The 21,040-nt window shown below is 39.9% G+C and overlaps 3 protein-coding genes across 3 annotated transcripts; 2 read left to right on the top strand and 1 right to left on the bottom strand.

Moving 5' to 3' along the window:
- Positions 1 to 1,804: 1,804 nt before the first annotated feature.
- Positions 1,805 to 10,591, top strand: LOC119120297 (very long-chain acyl-CoA synthetase-like). Its single transcript, XM_037247065.1, has 10 exons — positions 1,805 to 2,390; positions 3,585 to 3,794; positions 3,944 to 4,102; positions 5,543 to 5,667; positions 7,434 to 7,628; positions 8,085 to 8,175; positions 8,253 to 8,451; positions 8,559 to 8,656; positions 8,949 to 9,079; positions 9,726 to 10,591. The coding sequence occupies exons 1-10, from the start codon at positions 1,910 to 1,912 to the stop codon at positions 9,900 to 9,902; spliced, it is 1,866 nt and encodes a 621-aa protein (XP_037102960.1). The 5' UTR covers positions 1,805 to 1,909; the 3' UTR covers positions 9,903 to 10,591.
- A 1,247-nt stretch (positions 10,592 to 11,838) lies between these two features.
- On the top strand, positions 11,839 to 16,993 carry LOC119120295 (very long-chain acyl-CoA synthetase-like). The gene is made up of 10 exons (XM_037247062.1): positions 11,839 to 12,350; positions 13,310 to 13,519; positions 13,609 to 13,767; positions 14,668 to 14,792; positions 14,875 to 15,069; positions 15,142 to 15,232; positions 15,310 to 15,508; positions 15,625 to 15,722; positions 16,031 to 16,161; positions 16,556 to 16,993. The coding sequence occupies exons 1-10, from the start codon at positions 11,876 to 11,878 to the stop codon at positions 16,727 to 16,729; spliced, it is 1,857 nt and encodes a 618-aa protein (XP_037102957.1). The 5' UTR covers positions 11,839 to 11,875; the 3' UTR covers positions 16,730 to 16,993.
- On the bottom strand, positions 16,949 to 21,014 carry hdc (histidine decarboxylase). The gene is made up of 12 exons (XM_037247064.1): positions 20,926 to 21,014; positions 20,696 to 20,868; positions 20,494 to 20,607; positions 19,957 to 20,079; positions 19,747 to 19,884; positions 19,526 to 19,669; positions 19,330 to 19,396; positions 19,082 to 19,244; positions 18,918 to 19,008; positions 18,749 to 18,847; positions 18,529 to 18,630; positions 16,949 to 18,280 (listed from the first exon to the last, which is right to left on the bottom strand). The coding sequence occupies exons 1-12, from the start codon at positions 20,951 to 20,953 to the stop codon at positions 17,528 to 17,530; spliced, it is 1,995 nt and encodes a 664-aa protein (XP_037102959.1). The 5' UTR covers positions 20,954 to 21,014; the 3' UTR covers positions 16,949 to 17,527.
- Positions 21,015 to 21,040: the final 26 nt, after the last annotated feature.

The following is a 21,040-nucleotide window of genomic DNA, read 5'->3' as shown; positions in this document are numbered from 1 at the left end:
AAGTATAGAATGCAGCACAATTAATTAATCATAAATAAATAAATAAATTATTAATTCATATGATTTAAAATCCCTAACAATGTAAATGTACCAGAAAAAAACATTAACCCCGTGAAGCCATTAACTTAAAGTCAAGTCAGTGTGTAGCATTTACTTTTGATCGAAATCCAGTGCATTTAAAAAAATAACTCTTTTGAAGTAATGAACATAATCATCATAGAAGCCACCCCAAAATGAAACTCAATTCAACAACTGTTTCAAATAGTGGAAGTTGTTCACACAAGCATGTGAGGGCAACAAATGGTGGAAAAAGGAGTAGACATAATCAAAGCAGATAACCCAGCAGTGTCACCGCATGCTTGACTGGACTGTGCTCACTGGAGTTTCACAACCTCCACTGCTGATATTACTTTGGCCTAAGAAAAAAAAAAGGAAAATATTTTGCTTATGCCCAAAGGTCAAAAGGAGCGCTCAGATGAATGAACTGATGAGCAATGCAAGTTCCTATCGGTGGATTTTCTGAAGGAAATAAATGGGTTGAGGATGAACCCAGATCCGGAGCATTAAACAGTGCACGTGAGGAAGAAATCAATGAAGAAGTGTGAAAGTTAGTGATGCAAGACCGTCAAATGATTGTGAGTTTGGTATCTGAATCAAAAAGCAGAAGTTGAATAAGTATTTTTGCATTTAATGGGGTCCTTTTTAAAATATTTGTACTTCCATTTAAGGGAAATATTTTTCTTCACAGTACTTTGTGTAATCTGGCCCTTCAAGCATTCAGTAATTTTGTTTGGCATTTGTTTCATTAAATTTGTATCTGGAGACTTTTACCAGAAACTTTTCTGTTTTGTTTATACACATGTGTTTATTAGCGATATTAATAATACATAATGTGTTAAATACGGACTTTTTTTTTTTTTTTTTTATCTTTTAGCAATGTTAAAAAACTAATTCCTCACCAAAACCTCTCCAATCAGTCGTCTTGGAGCATTCATGCACATTTACAGGCATCTCTCGCGATACCACGGTTAACCTTTTCGGAACGTAACCCCAGCGAAAAACGAGGGATTACTGTAACCTCTCGAATCAGCAGCCAGTACCGCCTGATCCAAGTAAAGACCAGAGGACGAGCCCCAGCAGACGAAACACACAACCAGTTTCTCAGAGCAGACTCTGCAACTCGAGTTGGCACGCGGCTGTTCTGATTTTGGTGCATCAAATAAATAATAAAATATTTTTATTACCTCAACAATGCGTTCCCGTACGTCCTACATTGTGAGCGGTCATTGAACGCAACTCTAGTGTACTTACGGTGAGTACAGTGGAGGCGGAGTTTAGTGAACCAGGCGTCTTGCAGGTTAGAAAAAGCAAAATAACTCAAATTTCATAAGAAATTAGACCGCCTTTGCGCCAAAGGTAAGCCTATAATCAACTGTAGAAAGCTTATTTAAAAAAAACAACAATGATCTTTACTTCTATGTAACTTTTACAAGAGTTTTTTTTCTCTCTCCAAACAAGTGTCTGTATTATTATTGCATATTAAGTATTGAGTGTTAATACTTTTGACACTGCTGCTTTGGTACTTAAATACATTTCAGCAATAGAACTTTTTTATTTTTGTAATGAGTTGAAACAATATTCTTTCCCTGCTCATTTTTAACCTGTGCTTCTACTTTACTTTTGACAGTACATTTCAATCTTAGGTAAAGCGAATTACATCAGTACTTTTTATCTTTTCACGTCAGTATTTGCACTTTGTCTTATTGCGAGTACTTTTTGGGAGTATTTGATGCCCCGCCTCCCTCCTCCAGACAAAATCCTATTTACCACATTCCCCACTTCGCTGCGGGGCGAGGCACTTGTTTATTTTTATTTTTTGTCAGCCCGTAGCCGACCTTATCAAACAGTCATGTGGATGTATTTGTTTTCAGCTCTTATTGCGGCTCTCCCCTTCGTAGCTTTGGCCGTTAAACGACGTTCTCCTTATTTGTGGGTGGATATCGTGTACATCAGAGATATTGTGAGGATTCTACTCAAGTTTGTGTGGAGGCGTAGAAGAAGACCCGTCTACTTCGCTTTGGACCGCTTTTTGGAGCAGACCGCTGCCCAGCCGAACAAGCCTTTCGTGGTGTTCGAGAATGACGTCTATACGTTCGCGTCGACAGATGAGAAGAGCAACCGGGTGGCCAACGCGCTCCTCGCTCACCCTCGCTACTCAGCCGGGGACGCCGCGGCCCTGTTTATGCCCAACGAGCCTTCCTTCATGTTTACATGGCTGGCCTTGGCCAAGCTCGGCTCCCCAGTGGCTCTGCTCAACTACAACATCCGCACCAAGTCTCTGTTGCACTGCTTCAACTGCAGCAAGGCCAAGGTGCTCATTGCAGCTGCAGGTAAACAAGAAGCCTGCAAGAGTTTAAGATCACGCACGGTCCCCTCGCTTTTATGGGATTGAGAGCCAGCGAGGCCTTCCTGTTGACTACATTTACAACCTAACAGTATTTACACGACTACATACATGTTACAGTAACATATTATCTTCTGATTGTCTATTCTCTTCATTGGGCAACATTCATCTTGGCTGCACTGCTTCCAAGATGTTCGATTTTTGTTTTCTTTTTTTGGTCCAATCATATTTCAGCCTCCACGTGCAGCCATGTCAAACATGTGCCGAGAGGCTTCAGATTCTTAAACCTTTCGCAACACTTCAGGATCAGTACTAGGAATGTGTTAAACCATCGCTACACTTTGATTATTTGTTTTGTGTTGGATTTATTGACAGAATATTTGATTCTGAAAATACTCAATGGCTGCTGCCCCGGTCTCAAGATTTCAAATGTGAACAACACAACAATTGGGCCTGATTATACGCCCTTTAAATCCTGGGTTAGAAAACACACAAGTTGGGTTAAAAATTGGGCAGAAGTTGGGTTAACTTCCTGGGTTGTTTTGCACAAACAATCTATTTTTGTTTTGTACAAAACAACCCAAGAAATTGGATTGCTATTTATGTTTTTACAAAAGAACCCAGAGTTGGGTCAAACCCAACTTCCTTGATCTGTACAATTTTTAACCCAGCAGTTTTAAGGGTGTATTATATTGTCACTATATTCTATGTTTTGTGTCAACGTTTTATAGCATTGAACCCTGACAGGATGTTGCAATCATGTGACATCCTCTGACCCACATGTAACTGATATATTGAATAATCATTAGCGGCTAGCCACTAATACAATGACAACGCAGTATTTTTATCATTGTAAATGTATGTAGTGGCCCAAAAAAAAAAAAAACAATGATAAAGCAAGCCAAAATGTCCAATTTTAACAAAAGTAAACAAAGACATTACAGAAAAGACAATCTTCTTCACTCCAGGACCGTTCTGTGCTGCCCTTGTTGATAATCCGAGGTTTATCGGCATATGCAGTCAGATTTGGGGGGACTGGTTGCTCCTCCCCCTCCATTTAGTGAATGTCTGTGTTTTGGGTGAATTTTTAGGGTTTAATTGTTATTTTATTTCCCAATGCATTTTAATGGAAGTCACAATCCTGGTCGTATAAAGCCTAAAAGGCAATTGTATCCCACAGAGCTAAAGGAAGCAGTTGAGGACATTCTGCCATCTCTGAGAGAGCAGGGAGTCGTCGTGCTCCTGATGGTCCAAAGCTGTGACACGCCTGGCATCGAAAGCTTCTCCGATAAAGTGGATCAAGCGTCAGGCGCCGCTGTTCCGTGCTCGCTCAGAGCACACATCACGTACAAAAGTCCTGCTGTTTATATTTACACGTCTGGGACCACAGGTACTGCAATGGGGGTTTTCATCCCTTGCACTCCAAACTGCAGAGTGATTAGAAACTAACTCCCTATTTTACAATATTAGCAAAGGACCTATATTACCGTACTCTTTTGATAAACTCTAAAGGTAAATTGTTTTTCTGATGTGTTGCAGGGCTGCCCAAAGCAGCAGTGGTCAACCAGAACCGCCTCCTAATAGCTCTGGCTGTTTTATCTGCAAATGGTGTTTCGTCGAGTGACGTCATTTATATCAACTTGCCTCTGTATCACACAGCAGGATTCATTATAGGCTTTATCGGCTCCATTGAAATAGGTGAGTACCGTATTTTCTGGACTATAAGTCGCACCAGCCATAAAATGCATAATAAAGAAGAAAAGGACATATCACATTTTTGGGGGGAAATGTATTTGATAAAATCCAAAGCCAAGAATAGACATGTCATCTTGAAAGGCAATTTAAAATAAAAATAGAATAGGCAACAATAGGCTGAAGGTACGGTATGCTAACGTTACATAAACACATAAACAAGGAACTGAGAACGTGCCTAATGTAACATATTAAGAGTTATTCAAATAACTATAGCATAAATGACATGCTAACAAGTTTATCGAACCTTCCGCGTCACTCCAAATCATTAAATCCAACGAAATCGTCATCCTCGGTGTCACTTATAAACAACTCCGCTAACCCCGGAAGTAGAAGATGCAGCGCTTCTTCTTCTACGTGGCTTACGTCAGACTCGTTGTCATTTGCAGTTCTAAAATCATTCCACAAGGCTGGAGCACCCTCATGCGGTTTAGTGTGAGAATCACATTCGAAATGATATAATGTGTTAATAATTTCACACATAAGTCACTCCTGAGTATAAGTCGCACCCCCGGCCCAAACTATGAAAAAACCTGTGACTTATAGTCCGGAAAATACAGTATACGCAAGAAATAATAATAATAACCAATCACAACACCTCAAGGTCTCCGTGTTCATTTTTGATGGTGCCTGAATCAGATTCTTTGTCTGAATAAATCAGTCTGATATAAAGCTTTTGGAATGACCTTCCAAAGCCTTAAAGTAAACCCTATGTGTGGGGAATATTTAATTACATATTTTTTCGCCTCCAACATTACCAATAATATACCAAAAAATGTTTGCACTTTTTAGTGTAAATCCAGCCTTAGTTTGTCAATTCCCTAAATATGGCAGTCCCTGAGACCATTCAACGCACTTTTGACCTCAGAAGGGACTAGCTGCAGTGTTCCCTGGCATAGAACACCAGATAATCACACAAGACCATACTTATCAAACTTGTGTCACAACGATTGTTCAAGTCCTCTGTTTTATCTGTAGTCAAGACAAAACTACATTAGTATAAAATAAATCATTGTCACCCACGTTTTTTTCATTAAGTTTCCAAGCTATTCCAAGCCACAAAATTTATTATGTTCCACATTTAAATGTCATCATTTTTTTAGCACATTTTTATTGTCCTCCGTTCTATGAAGACCAAAATAAATAAACAAAGTCTACGTGTGCCCTGCGATTGGCCGGTAACCAGTTCAGGTTTCCCCTGCCTACTGCCTGGGATTATTTGTTTACTGGGCCAGATATCAGTTCCAATATTTATATATAAAAATATCTTATTAATACAAATATTAAAGGTAGTGATTGCCCAGTATAAGAGTCGAAACATTTATTATTATAGCCAACAGTCACAGTTGGGTTTAATGACTGATGATAATGGTCTTGTCTTTGGAGGGTCCACAATCATTCTGAAGAGGAGGTTTTCGGCTTCTCAGTTCTGGGATGACTGCAGGAAATACAATGTTACAGTTGTGCAGTACATAGGAGAAGTAATGCGCTACCTCTGCAGCACACCCAAGGTAAAGTTTCAAGTGTTTTTGCCCTTTCGTTGTTATCTCTAAAGGAGAATGAGGAGTAGCTGCTCAAACAAGAAGTGCAAGAAGAGATAAACAAAAGAAAGTCATGCTAACAGATGAAATAATGTGAAATGTAAAGCAGCGTAACACCAGATAAGTCCTTGGGGAGTACAATACACTTTTAACACAAGTCTGAAGTAGCAACTAAGCAAAAGTTGCAAATGTCAAAGTTATATACTATGTTACTTTTTTCCAGTTAATCACACCATTGTGAAATAGTTTCATAATATTGGAAATACATATCAGTTTTTATCGTGATCTGAATTTCGGGCAAAAAGAAACAAACTTAGAAACTAGCAAATGTGGTCCAAATACTGTACAACATCTCACCTTACATGATTCCCACTTGGTGGAAGTAAGAACCTGACACGGGTTATTTCATTGGCAGGGCTTTGTTGGCACCATGCCTCCACTCTGCTTGAAATAGCGTATCGTATTTTCATTCAAGACAAATTCACATCCAGAATACTGAGAACGAACTAGCACCGCAGCTTTTATTACAGATCCTGTTGGGGATAACTTTCCAAATCTGTACATTCCCACTCCCTCAGCTCGTCACAGCTGGTTTTCCAAAATAGAAATCGTTAAATCTCTACTATCGGGTTCCAGCCTTCTGCGTCAGAATCAGCAGGGGTTTGGACGGTGTGATTCTGTATGGATACATAATGTAACCTTTAATTGTTGGTACAAGTGCGACCCTTCTTGAGGATAATGAAACAATGTTTTTAGCTTCTTGAAATGAATGCACTGTATTCAGTCATGCTGTAAATTGCTCATACACGGCCATTCAGAGTATCTAATTGTGTCACATGCACCCGAGCTTCAGTTTAGCACATGACCCTGTATCATTTGTATCTGGTCACCACTCGGAATAGATGCTGGCCTTTACCCTGGCAGACCATATCGAGTAAACTTGGTTATCGGCTCTCACAAGGAATGTGAGCCATTGCTTGCTTCGAAATTTTGTGCACTTTCAGTCGATTCAGTGAAGTTGAAGCATTTTGCAGACCAGAATTCGGCCCTATTGAATAGGTGAAGATTGCAAATGCGTGTGTACTTGCCAAAAAAGTTGCTTCGTTGGAGCACAAGCTCCGAGTGGTGGGGCCACACTACTGTATTTGGTCCTGAGCCACGGTGTCTGCCACCTTACATAAAGTTGTAATCCTAAACCAGTGATCTCTAACTACTAAGGATTATTACCCTATTTTAAGTCATATCCTGCCTCAATTTTGAAAACCATGACCTAGACTGGCTAAATTCAAGGGTTAGGACTCTCAAATAGTGTTGCAACAATACAATAATTTTGACTTTGCTACTACACCTGAATGAAATACATTGATACTGAAATGATACCACGGCAAAAAGTTAGAACATCAGTTAAAAAACAGTCAAACTGTTACTGACAGGTAAACAACGGCAATTTTGTTTCATTTGTATTTATTCAACAAAAGTTACCAATATCTAGGAATGATGGTATTGTGTCGTCTAAAATTCTCGGTATGATACCAGTACCGTTACTTGGTGCGTAGGTGCAGGGTATGGTGTTCTTCAAACGTTTAGAAAATGAATGGACGGACGGATTTTGTATAGGTTTTTTTCTGGGTATCTTAAGAAACCAACTAACAATGGTGACTACTCAATTTGCGATTGTGTATAAATTAGTTTTGAAACCATTCTGAATTACCGTACTGTCTTTGCTTCAAATACAGAAAGAAAATGACAAGGACCACAAAGTACGACTGGCCATTGGAAATGGAATCCGAGCAGAGATATGGCGGGAGTTTGTGACCCGCTTTGGGAACATTCAGATCAAAGAGTTCTATGCCTCCACTGAAGGAAATGTGGGATTTGTCAACTATGCAGGAAAAATTGGAGCCCTCGGAAGGGTCAACTTTGTGCACAGGGTAAGCAAACAACTGCCCTGGGTGTCTGTAAATATAGTGAGTTTATGTACAGTGTGTATCCTATTTAACAGTGATTTCCAAAGTTGTATTCCAGCTCCCTCTAGTGGTAAAAGAATCACTGCCTAAGACGTACCGTTATGTGCTATATTTACAAATTTAGGTTCAGTAGATTTGTATTAATCTTTAAGAACTGTTTGTTTTTCATTATTAGCTCTTTTTTTTTTTTTTTTTACCTTGCGTGTGTGATGCGTTTTGAAGGAATCACTATAAGTCCTGGTTTTTTTTTTTTTCTTATGTTCAAACTGCATAATGCTAGAGTGGCTTACAATAATATCAAACCTGCCTCGTGTTTGATAAACGTTTAGAGCTACTTTTTTTTTTTTAGGTGTTACTTGGTGTAAAAAAAAAAAAAAAACCTGTCAAAGATATTCATTTTATTGTCTTCATTTTTTCTAGAAATTGTTCCCTTACAGCCTCATCAAGTATGATACAGAGCGTGATGAAGTGCTTCGAGATGCTAACGGTCTCTGCATTGAGGCACCCAAAGGTCAGCTAAAGTGCAAAAATGTAACTTGCACATTCAGAACAGTCAGAATTTAACACTAGTCATGTTTTTTCTTGAAGGTGAGACAGGACTGTTGGTATCCAAGATTACCGACATAGCTCCTTTCGTCGGTTATGCCCAAAATGAAGAGCAAACGGAGCGCAAAAGACTCCGTGACGTTTTCAAAAAGGGAGATCTCTACTTCAACAGCGGAGATCTTATGAGGATTGACAAAGACAACTTCATTTACTTTCAGGATCGTGTGGGTGACACATTCAGGTACAGCAATTGTGTCATTCAAGCCTTCTACATTGCCAAGAAAAGAGTAATAAAGTCAAAGCATCACTGTGTATGAAAAGTGTGAGTTCAGAAGAAATTGTTTACAGGTGGAAAGGTGAAAATGTGGCTACAACAGAAGTTTCGGACATCTTGACACTGACGGATTGTCTTAAAGAAGCCAATGTTTACGGGGTCCAAGTTCCAGGTATTTCAAAATATCTGTCATGAATCGGACATTTCCCGATGTTGTCACACATCCATACCACAAGATTAATGGCAAAGACATGGTTTTGTAGTTTTGGTCTTATTGTCTTGAAATGTTTTCAGGGGTAATTCCAAAGAAATATAAATTTAAGCTAAAGAAGGCAGCTAGCAGCAAGAAGAATTGATGTGAATTGCATAATACAATTGAGAATCAACATTTCGTGAATTGACATATTTTTTTTACAGTTTTTATATTGATTTGCCTTTGAGTGGTGTTTGTATGTTTTGTTCAGGGCATGAGGGACGCATAGGAATGGCCGCTGTTACTGTAAAGGAAGGTGCCCAGTTTGATGGAAGCAAAGTCTATTCTCATGTGGTTAGCTACCTACCTGCGTACGCCAGGCCACGCTTCATAAGGATAAAGGTAAGAGTCATTCACTGTCCTGTGGAAGTAGAAGGTCTATAGCTTGCTTTTGGGTGGAGGTACAGTAATCCCTCGTTTATCGCGGATAATTGGTTCCAAAACCTCCCCGCGATAAGTGAAATCCGCAAAGTAGGGTCAACCTCTCTGTACATTTTCTTGTGTGTAAATAAATGGATATGAAACCATTTAAGTTCATATGTTATTATCAGAGCATTAAATAACAGTTTCAAACATGTAAATAATACATTAATAGTATAAATAACGTACAGAAAATATTGTATAAATATTGAAAATATAAATATCATGTGTGTGGGTCTGTGTGTAACATGTAGATGTGACGTGCTATTGTTAACCTTGGTTAAACAGGGACCTCTAGTGGTCACAAGTTACCATCGCAGCGCTATGTGCATTTTGTAGATGTCGAGGTAGCTAAAGTATACATACTGTATTTTAGGACTCTTCTATTATTATAACAACTTTTCACAACAAGGTACAATAGCATAAATGTTTTCAGAAGTTTTTTATTCTAACAACTTCTTATAACAAAGTACAGCACTGTAAATATGTTTTTATAACTCTCATTATAACATTACGAGTGTCCCCAACTTGTGACTGAATGTCAATTTTTGGTTTCAACTCCTTGTAGGATGTGGTCGAGTTGACGGGGACATTCAAGCAAATGAAAGTGAAGTTGGTGGAGGAGAATTTTGATCCAGGACGAATCCAGGAGCCCCTGTACATCCTCGATGATAAGCACAAGAGTTATGTACCTCTGACAGCCGAGGTCTACAGTTCCATCGTATCAGGAAACCTTAAGCTCTAGACCAAGTCCCACTGTGCTAGGTCCAGAGGTACTTAGATTGATCATCCAGCTCAGGGATTCCTGCTTGCCTTTTAATGATCAAGTTTGTGAAACCGTGTACAATCCATCTTAAGCGCAGTCAATGGACATACTAAGAAGTGTCCCAATCTGGGAAGTGAAAATTTTACACTATAATTTGTACATAGCATATAGTATATAAATATATATTTACCAGCAAGTTCTCATGAATAGTCAAGAGTTTACATGTAAAGTGATGACCAATCTTCAGATTTAATTTAGATAAATCTGTAAAATTGTGGCGACCAACAAAACATGGATCAGTGCAGTGTAACTAGATTTATGATAGGATGACTATACTCGTCATCAGTGTAAAGTGGTACCTTGAGATATGAATTTACCAGTTTGCCTATATATGAGCCTTCTATTTTTTATGCTTTGGATATAAGTGCTATATGGTGGCAGTGAAGTCAACACCCTTCACGACAAGGGCTTCTTTGGCAGATCATGAACAATTTTTCCAAAAAGAGGTTTCAAGCTGCCTAATGCTACTCCTACATGAAGTTTATTGTCAAACTAAAAAAAAAAGTTACGCTTTGGGTATTTACCTCAGTACGCTAAGCTTTTTGGCTGCAAGCTAACCTGTAATGTGAAATGCCATAGGCACAAACTAATAAAACTGTAAATAGTTACTGATTAAAGAAAAATACACAAAAATGTTGTTAATGAAACAAAAAAAATGCAATGGTCAACTTGAAACTGACAAAGGTAAATTAACACCAATGTTATTGACAAGACACAAGCTTTTGTCCTTTTGGACAAATGAGAGTGGAGATTTTTGGCAAAATTCAAACATTAACCCTATTCAGAAAAAAAGACACCGTCCCACTGTGAAACCAGGGATTCTCTGCTACAAGTAGCACTGGGTATCTTAAACCTGTGCAGGGTACAGAAGTGTGCTGCTGTGCGAAAGCTTGGCCTTATAGGTAGGCCATGGGTCTACTCGGACAGTGACAAATAAAAAGCACTCAAAAATGGCTAAGAGCAAAACTTTGGACTGTTCTGAAGTGGCCCTCTGTGATCGAAATCAAATAAATAACTTAATAGTTCGTTGCACAACCTTCTGAGACTATCGCTTCAATCAAACCAAGTGTACCATCTTCGTCCTGGTCTGTTTCATTAGTTTGTTTTTATACAAAAATTCTATTGAAACGCCATTCAAAAGTAATGTCTGATTTTCTTTGGCTAATTTTATTGTGCGTGTGTATACATATATAATATTTAACTATATTAATTAATTGCGTTAATCGCTAGAATAATCCATTTTGAAATATTGGAAAGTGACAAAAAAGTGAAAAAATGATTTTTATTAGTATTATATACTTATTAGTGTTGTCATCATTATCTTAATTACTGTCACAATTTCTATTAATTTTAACCTAAACTTATGTGACTTGTATGTCGTGTGGACACTTTTTCCATCTAGCTGTTCACATTTTGACATCACGATCATTTGTGGGTAGCAACAGAAACCAGAAGAATCATAGATGCCTCCCAGAGAAACAAACTGAAAGTCAGAATTCTGACTTTAAAGTGAGAATTCTGACTTTAAAGTGGGAATTCCCATTTTCTGACTTTGGGGATTCTCACTTTAAAGTCAGAATTCTGAGAGAAAAAAAGTCAGAATCCTCATCCCCCTTTTTTTTTCTTCACTAGCCCTAATCCTCTTCCATATTTTTAGGTTCACTCTAATGGCCAATATTTTTTGTGTAGTGTACTTTCACCCAACCTGTCATTGCAAGCTTATAAACGGCGTGCAAGACGTGTAGGACGCAGGAAAGGAGGCGGGGTGGGGGAATAGTGAGAAAGTTCAATGGGCGTTTAGGAGAATAGTGAGAAAGTTCAATGGGCGTCAACGCTCCAGTTTTTTATGCTCATCTGTTGTTGCTCAAATAAACACTCCCCATTTGATCAGCATGCTTGCCTATCTTATTTACACCGCGTTGGCAGGCTTGGCCATCGCTCCGTTGCTGCTGTACTGGCGAAATCCGTACTTGTTGCATGATCTTCGTTATTCAATCACTGGCATTCAGATCGCCAGACAGCTCAGCAGATTTTCGACTAAGAAACACTTTTACAGCATTCTTGACTGTTTTCTGGACAAGGTGTCCAAACAGCCTAACAAAAAGTTTCTAGTGTTCGAAGAGAGTAGCTACACGTACAGGCAAGCCGACCAGGAGAGCAACCGTGTGGCCGCAGCCCTGTCAAGCCTGCTCAAGCCTGGGGACACAGCGGCCGTGTTTGTTGGCAATGAGCCGCTTTTTGTTTGGCTATGGCTCGGCCTCGCCAAGCTGGGATGTGTCGCTGCTCTGCTCAACTACAACATCCGATCCAAATCTTTGCTGCACTGCTTCTCGTGCTGTGACGCCAAAGTTCTGATCGCTGCGGCTGGTAAGCTTCATGTTCCAGAATGCACCGGCATAGGAAACGTGATTGTAAATAAATGCACAAAATAACCATGAAAGAATTTGTAGGTTTTTCCCCTAAATATATATATTTTTTTAAATAAATTGCGGGATAAATCCGTTATGTTAGTACTTCTTAGTAGTTAGTATTATTTTTAGTTGTCATTTTTTTACTGTACTTTAATTTCAGTATTATTCTAAAGTAACACAGTTGAAAGGTAATGCAAACGTAAAGCATTTTTGTTCAAGAGTGCATGCAACTTGTTTGCTCCTGCTAAGTGGCAAGAACTAAAAAAAAAAAAAAGTATTAATTGGTGTGTTTTCTGATCATATGAGAAACTGTTTTTTATTTGTTTGGTTTGTTTGGTTGGTGAGACACTCCATTATAGCTGAAGATATTGAGAAGAGAAAAAAAAAGATACAAGAGAGCAGTTACCTTTGCCCTACCCACCTCAGAGCAATTACCTTGATCATGTCATTTCTGCTAATCTATAGAGCTCTCATTCTCTAGATTAATGATATTCAAAATGGCACAACCACTGTTCTGGATGGCTAAAAATTAACGATGCAACAAAAGAATGAGTTGAATAGGAAAATCATTTTGGATTTTAAATTAGACCGAATCAAACCGTTTAAATTTTAAGTAATTTTGATATAATGTATCAAATCATCTTTCGTTGACAACATTTGTCTTGGAAGGAAAGGCCAGTTACAAGTTCATCAGTATGTAAAATGACTTAAAGAAACTCCCCCTCTGAAAATTATTTTTTACTGTATTTTTGTCAGGACATAGTGTTGGAGTTGTTGTTTTAACGAAATAGCTACTTTTGGGTCAACGTTTAAGTTACGATGTAAATTCAATCCCATTGCCAAGATTCAAAGGTCACCTATAAATTTGACCCTCGTATTGTTATATTGGCCTCTTACAACCTTGTATTGTCTCAGAACTACGAGAGGCCGTCGAAGAGGTGCTGCCTAGCCTGAAGCAGCTGGGGGTCCGTGTGTTCATCCTCGACGAAGGCACTGAGTCAGAGGGCATCGAATGTCTCTCGGACAAGATTCGCCAGGCCTCCGACCAACCTGTGTCACCACAGCTAAGGGCTGACATTAACATGAAGAGCCCTGCCCTCTATATTTACACCTCAGGAACCACAGGTTGTGTCCAAGCTTGTCATTTAAATTATGTGACGGTCCAATTAGCAGGAAATGTTACTGGACTTAATTTTTGCTGTTTTACTATGTAGGGCTTCCCAAAGCAGCGATCATTAACCACGAGAGGGTATGGTTGGCAAGTTTTCTTCAGTCGGTTGCTGGCGTACGTTCGGATGATATCATCTACATCTACCTGCCTCTCTACCACAGTTCTGGTTTTCTTATGGGATTGTGTGGAGCCATAGAAAAAGGTAAGGTGACATCATCACATACTGTATGAGTGGCCCACAATTGTCTCACCTTGTCCACCTCTCCAAACATCTTGCCCCAAAACAGATGCTCAACCCTCCTCGGTCTTTTATGACCCGATGAAATCTCCCACTCACAATGCAGTGCATTATTCCATGTGTGACTGTCAAATAATCAATAAATCATTTGTAACCATAATACAGTTCATGCATTGCATTTAACATGAGCAAAATAGAATAAAAGTGTTCAATAAATTAATCTGCGGTTGGAGTTGACAGACATGATTTGCTTTCACTGGCCACATCAAATGATGTGATGGGCCGAATCTGGCCCTCAGGCCTTGGGTTTGACACCTGTGTTGTACATCTTTTCCTTTTTTGTATTTACAGTAACTTCCTAGAAAGAGTCAACCTTCCATTTGGTCAATTCCTAGTTTATTCCTGTTAATTCAGTTGAAGACCTAAATTTGTCACGTCCCTTAATCATTGCACAATAGGTGTTTGACCTCCAAGTTTCTACTGTATATTTTCTGAATTTGACAACCTTTTGAAGGTTCACTGTTCTGACGTTGACACTGAGTTTATCAAAGGACAAATCAACAAGTTTGTGACCTCAAACCGCAAGCAGTATGCCCCTGGTCTTCGCTGTTTATATTTCAAAGTCCTAAAGTTTCTTAGTACCGTAATTTTCGGACTATAAGTCGCGGTTTTTTTTCATAGTTTGGGTGGGGGGGCGACTTATACTCAGGAGCGATTTATATACATATATATGGGGTTTTTTCACTTTTTTGGGCATTTTATGGCTGGTGCGACTTATACTCCGGTGCGACTTATAGTCCGAAAATTACGGTATACGTCCATGCGTGACTTGGCATAAGTTAATGTGTACTTCTTCACCTACAGGTATTACTGTTGTATTAAAACGTAAGTTCTCTGCATCAAGTTTTTGGAACGACTGCAGGAGGTACAATATTACGGTTATTCAGTACATCGGCGAGATTATGCGATACCTCTGCAACACACCACAGGTAAAACTCCGACATAGTTGCTATTGTTGATGAGAATGTTGCTTGTCTTTTCAACAGTTCTGTGTAATTCTCTCCTTTCTAGAAAGACAATGACAAAGATCATAAAGTCAGAGTCGCTTTGGGAAACGGGATGCGACCGGATACCTGGGCTGAGTTTCTGCAACGGTTTGGCAATGTTTGCATCTGCGAGTGCTACGGAGCCACGGAAGGAAATGTTGGCTTTGTCAACTATGTTGGGAAAATTGGAGCTATTGGCAGAGAACATTTCCTCCACAAAGTAAGATGCATTAAATCATTTATACTGTATTCAATTTCGTAAATACAAGCTTCATTTTTTCTTTTTTCACAGATGGGGTGCCCCTATGCCCTCATACGGTACGACACGGAGAAAGAAGAGCCAGTCAGAGACTCCAGAGGATTTTGCATTGAAGTACCCAGAGGTCCATGTTTACCAAAATAGGAAGTGCTTTCCACAACCCAAATATCGTAACTAAAAACATTTCACTTTCAACCAAAGGAGAGACTGGTCTGTTGGTGTCCAAGATTGCCGCGAGAACCCCCTTCTCAGGCTACGCCAAGAACAAGCAGCAGACTGAGAAGAAGAAACTGAGGGACGTGTTTGTGAAGGGAGACATCTACTTTAACAGCGGTGATCTTCTCAAGATAGACCACGAGGGTTTTGTCTTCTTTCAAGACCGCATCGGAGACACTTTCAGGTCAGTGGATGAAACAAATGTAGGAAAGGCTGGAGATACAACTTAAATCAAAATAATTTTTTACTCCCTGTGCTTCCTACAGTGTTGTTTAGTGTCTGTTTTACAATTAATCACAGATGGAAAGGAGAAAACGTGGCCACCACAGAGATAGCCGATCATTTGCTCATGGTGGACTGCATTGAAGAGGTTAATGTCTATGGGGTAAAGGTGCCAGGTAATATTGCATCATCGTCATCCTATTGATAAGCTACCAGCTAAAAACATGAAAGGTTTTGTTTATTTAATGCTAACATTGTGCCCTCATCAAGCCCTTCTAGTGTCGCATGGCCTCTTTGACCGCAATGTGACTTTTTTTTTGGCAATCATTGATGAATATAGCCATGAACTGTGTCATACTAGGAATCGTGACAAGACAAATATAACTTTAAAGTCCTTATGAAACACATTTGTTACACATACAACCTTATTTATTTCACATCTATTACTTTGCTTACAAACATTAACTTATATTTTTCCTATTAGGACACGAGGGAAGAATTGGAATGGCTGCGCTGACCCTGAAAGAAAACATGGACTTTGACGGGAAAGCTGTGTATCAGTTTGTCAAAAGCTACCTTCCGAGCTACGCAAGACCACGCTTTATTCGCATTCAGGTAAATCACATACTGCCTATAAACAATACAACAATTACAGTACATCTAGAGATAGTTGAAGTACCCACACACCACTTAAGTAGACATCGAGACAAAAACAAAAGTGTTGACTCAACTCTTAAATATACAGCAAAGGTTAAAAGAAAGTATCCGTTTTGAAATGTGATTAAATACACAAGTAACCGTCCCATTTGTATGCAAAACATATATGGCTAAATTGAAATAAAATACACAAAATAATTTCAGATTTTAATGACTGTAGTAAATCACACTACATGTCACATCTTGTTTAAGCGATACCCAGCGATTAAATGAATAATTATATAAATCACATTAGCTAATGATGTCATCATGTTACGCCATTTGGATTTTTTTTTCATGTCTTTTCCTGCAGAACGCACTGCAGGTGACCGGGACATTCAAACAAATGAAAGTGAAGCTGGCCGAGGAGGGCTTCAACCCTGACGTCATCAAGGATCGTTTGCTTTTCCTGGAGGACAATCAAGGCTACGTCCCCATGACTCAGGAGATCTTCAACTCCATAGCAGAGGGAAGAATCAAGCTGTGAATCACTTTATACTCCACTACTCAAACAACTGTGAAATCCATACAATAAGCCATAAAGTGATTAGGAATCTTTTACATTGCAAAGAACACAAGGCCAATGTATTTTTTCTTCTATGAATGTTTTCAAATTGAATGCCTTGTTTGTTTTTGATAAAACTCTCAAAACAAAATTGAGACCCAGTTTGATATTCCCTGACTTGACAATCTCAAACTTTTTATGTCAAAAACCTCCTGGAAAAATACTTGCCTGTCCCAAGTACCACCACTGACCAGAGCAGAAGTTTTATTCCTAAAAAGTACATTTTATGTCATTGTAAGCCACTGTAACATTTTGAACATTAACATTGGCAATGATTCAATTAAAATGCATTGCGTGTAAGTTTAAAACCCCTTCAAAGTGAATTCAGCAATGTTTCTAAAGACTACAATAAACATTGGTCGTTAATAAAACGCTTCTTTGTGGTGTGCCAAATTTACAAGACAGATTTAGTTTCACTTTACAGAGACTTTAACCCCTCACTTTAGTACTTAAATTACTTCAGTTAAAATGTATTGCACACAAAAAGAAATATTGAAAAACTATTCTAAAAGATTTCATGCAAGCGTATTGTACTTAAATGTTAAATACAATGAGAAGTGACCTAAACAAATGTACTAACAATCTGAATTTACAAACAAAAGTTGAAGCCACTGTAACATGATGCAGTTTGAACATTTAAGTCATACTTTCACATACCACTAGAGGGAGCCTGTGCAATTCACTTTGAGAATTAGTTCACAGACTTGCTAAATGCCACATTTACAGAAGTTTGGAAGTAGGAGTAGTTTCCATGGGGTCGGGAGAGGCAGCTGGGTTGGTAACGGGGGAAGATGGCGTACAGCTTATTCTCCTACAAGTGGAGGTCAAATGCTTTGGAGCCTGAGACACTTTTAGAGGGCAGCAGATCTGGTGGTGACCACCCTGCGCCCACTGATTGCAGAAGCTTGGAACACTGTTGAACTTGGTCAGCTTTTTTATGATTTGCTTGCTGACAATTTTAGAAGGCACCTCCGCTATCTTTCCTGCGATAGCACCTCCAGTCGTCGCTAACGTTGGCAGGTCGACTTCATCTTGAGGGCTCAGCTTTGTTTCAAAGGCGTAGCCGCTTCTTAGACCGAGATAACTGTATGGCAGAGGCTCACTGTTGCAGCTCAGAGAGCCCATGGGTCTCCTGGATTGATTCCAAGCCTTGTCGATCCAAAGCTCCACTTGGGCCTTGTCCATTCTTGGGGCGGTCTCTTCAGTCTCCAGTGCCCTGACACTTATGTCTTCATCGCCTTTCACTGTGGCTCCTAAGGTCTTTGAACTATCAAGAGCCCGCGTTTCAGCGAGGAGATTGGAAGCTATTTTGGAGATAATGTTCCAATCTCTGTGAATGTCATCTGCCGTGGTGTGCTGTGAGGTCACGGTGAATCGAATGATGTGTTTGCGGTGAATGTCTGCTGGAATGAGGTACATGGCACCAGAGCGTGTCAGCCTCCTCAGCAGCTCCTGGGTTGAAGCATTACCTTTCTAAAAAAAGAAATAAAAACAGCAGAGCTGCTGATAATTTAACAAAATCAAACTGCTTTTTCTGATCATAATCAACCTGTCCTTCACCTCCAAGTGATAAAAACACCTACCTTTGAACGAGGTGTGCCTGGCAAGTTTGTACATCCCAACAATGATTAATTAGCCTTTGTAGAACACGTTGCTCCACAGAAAGTTAACTCGTCGTATTTATTGTTGACTGCTTTAATCCCAAATCCGGGACTACCTACCTTGAGACAGAAAACAACCAGGCCGAGATATCTCTTTGCAGGAATCTCAAAGTTTGGGTCACTTCTTATCAGAGACTCCAGGAGCTTTGCCATCTCAATACCCTGAAAGAGAAAAGTATTGAAATCAAAGTTTGCCAATTAAAGCAGTGATAAAATGTCTGTTCTGTTTTGCCCATTCTGTAACTCCCAAATCATGTGAAGAACATGAACTTCAGCATACATGTCTGATATGTCCCTGGAGATTTTTCAGTCCAAAGGAACGCATGACGAACCAGAGCTTGAGGGAGCGGAAACGCCGACTGAGTGGAATCTGCCAGTGCTGCACAGATAAAACCAAAGAAAAGTGAGTCCCCAGAAACCTCAATGTGTTGCTCGTGAAGGGGACATACCATAAAGTCTGTGGCTGCTTGTGAGTTTTCGTGTCTGAGATAAACGGGGTCCACACTGAACGTCTGTTGAAGTTTGAGTTTGTCTTTGACCCTTGACCCAAACATGGAAGACAATTAAAAAAAAAAAAGAAATACCGACTGGAGTACAGATTAAATATATTCACCAAAAAGCTGTGCAGTCAAAATGGACCATCATCCATTTTGATGGGTTGAAGACAAACGAGTGTGCAAATTCAATGCCTTCAAGCGACCAGCGCAGCTCTGGACAGAAGTAGGCCGAGCCAGCATAAGCAGCATCCACATGGAGCCATAGTCCCTCTTGTGCGCCTGTGAAATGTTGCAAATAACATTAACTGCATGTAGCGATTGAAATCCTCTTTAAAAATACACAAGGATGAATATGAAAACATACACACGGGTCCCAATTCTGAGAGTGTGTCAAAGGCACACACGCCTGTGGTTCCCAAAGTGGCACATAACTGCGAGAAACACAGAAGGAATATTTGCAAGAACGAATGATCGATTAGATAAATCTAAAAAGAGTTGCAAATATTTCCAGCTCGTTAACATCACGGTTGCATGATTTAATCATCTCCGTCCTTCCGTACCAGAAAAGGGACCAGTCCTCTGCTTTTGTCCTCTTGTATGGCCTGTTTCAACATCTCTCCTCTCAGAGACAAATGCTCATCTGTGGGTAGGAATCGGATCTTCACGAGAGAGATCTGACCCGCCTTTTCCACTGAGGAGTGTGCCTGTGATCATAGTAAAATAAAACATCATTGTAATGGATTATTCTTTAGGCCAGTGGTGGCACTGTCCAAATACTGACCTGATCTGAAGCGTAAGCCACTAGCGTTGAATTTAGGACAGAGTCATCCAGTTCGTGCTCCAGGTCGGCACGCAGTTGCAGAATTTTGTCTTTCCTGGCCGCCAGAAGAGCCACGAGTGTGCTTTCGCTGACGGTGCTCTGTTCGGCGAGTCAAAGCAACCTGTCAATCGATGACGCCTCACCATATGAAAAGATGTGTTGGTGGTCTACCTGTATGATACCTCCTCCCCGGCTCTCGCTGTGGTAATGGAGAAAGAATTGGGGAAGGCCCAAGGCTTTACAAAGCCAGTCCATCACATTCATTTCCAACTCTGTACAAGCAGGACTAGAGGCCTGTAGAAAAAGAAAAAGAAACACCACCACAGATTATTTGATCTTTTACCAGATATGAAGGACAATTTCTGCCCGATTTTTTGTAATTATGCTCTGAAATTGAGTCTCAATATACACGCAATCCTGTCTCGGAAAACCTTTTAACAATAAAGGAAGTGAAAAAAAATTGAGCCACATGACTCTGTAGCAATATCATCAAGCTAATTGATCTGATATCTACATGATCTATTTTTCTTTTTTTTAATTCCCGCATCTATAGCATTGATGGGCACTCCACAATAGGACAAAAAAAACTCACAAAATCTGCATGGTTGACGACCTGTTTTTCTTCCAAACTTCAAATATTTAAAACAATTTCGGAATGACCCTAGAATGAGGAGTCTTTCAGTCCCTTTTGCTTTTTTCTCGCCTCACCCAGGTGAAGCCAACACAGTTGATGGCATCAGCCAGCATGTCCCCCAGCAATGAGGGCCATGATGTCAGACTAGGGTAATAGGCGTGCATGTGAGGACTCTGCCAGTGGACCACCTGCACAAAATGTCAAAACAAGTCTGCGTTCACAACATGCATGACCCCCAAGTGAAGCGGATGACATGATGACAGCATCAAAACTTACTCCAGGCATGATAACCTTCTCGATGTCATCAAATATTCTCTCCCAGTCTTCGGCCTCTGTGGGTGCCGTGTCTGGTAGAAGTTCCTTCATGTAGCCTGGCTTCACATCTGGAATCACCCTTCTCTCCCGGATGGAGCCCAAGTACTTTGTGATGTACTCCACCAACTCCTTACCTGGTCAGGAAATAAGACTTCACTATTGTATATACGGCATTGACAAAGGATTATTACCTCGGCGATTGTATTCGTCAGCCTGCATATTTCTTGAGGTGGGCGGTTCTTGACTGGTTTGTTTTGATGCTGCAGGGAAGCTGCCTTTGCGTGAGTAAAGTAGTTGCTCGCGATC

Source organism: Syngnathus acus, chromosome 3 (genome assembly GCF_901709675.1).
Source record: "Syngnathus acus chromosome 3, fSynAcu1.2, whole genome shotgun sequence".
NCBI classification, from domain to species: domain Eukaryota; kingdom Metazoa; phylum Chordata; class Actinopteri; order Syngnathiformes; family Syngnathidae; genus Syngnathus; species Syngnathus acus.
The sequence above is the reverse complement of the archived record's forward strand: the minus strand, read 5'-3'. Positions and strand labels throughout refer to the sequence as shown.

What these genes read in the sequence shown, in the direction of transcription:
- LOC119120297 (XM_037247065.1), top strand. Translation starts at nt 1,910, where the DNA reads ATGTGGATGTATTTGTTTTCAGCTCTTATTGCGGCTCTCCCCTTCGTA. An exon ending in TATCGGCTCCATTGAAATAG is followed by an intron (nt 4,103 to 5,542) that starts GTGAGTACCGTA and finishes TTGTCTTTGGAG; the next exon opens with GGTCCACAATCATTCTGAAG. An exon ending in TTACGGGGTCCAAGTTCCAG is followed by an intron (nt 8,657 to 8,948) that starts GTATTTCAAAAT and finishes TGTTTTGTTCAG; the next exon opens with GGCATGAGGGACGCATAGGA.
- LOC119120295 (XM_037247062.1), top strand. Translation starts at nt 11,876, where the DNA reads ATGCTTGCCTATCTTATTTACACCGCGTTGGCAGGCTTGGCCATCGCT. An exon ending in GTGTGGAGCCATAGAAAAAG is followed by an intron (nt 13,768 to 14,667) that starts GTAAGGTGACAT and finishes CTTCACCTACAG; the next exon opens with GTATTACTGTTGTATTAAAA. An exon ending in CACGCTTTATTCGCATTCAG is followed by an intron (nt 16,162 to 16,555) that starts GTAAATCACATA and finishes CTTTTCCTGCAG; the next exon opens with AACGCACTGCAGGTGACCGG.
- hdc (XM_037247064.1), bottom strand. Translation starts at nt 20,953, where the DNA reads ATGCAGGCTGACGAATACAATCGCCGAG. An exon ending in AGAAGGTTATCATGCCTGGA is followed by an intron (nt 20,608 to 20,695) that starts GTAAGTTTTGAT and finishes CATTTTGTGCAG; the next exon opens with GTGGTCCACTGGCAGAGTCC. An exon ending in TTTGACTGCACAGCTTTTTG is followed by an intron (nt 19,009 to 19,081) that starts GTGAATATATTT and finishes GTTTGGGTCAAG; the next exon opens with GGTCAAAGACAAACTCAAAC.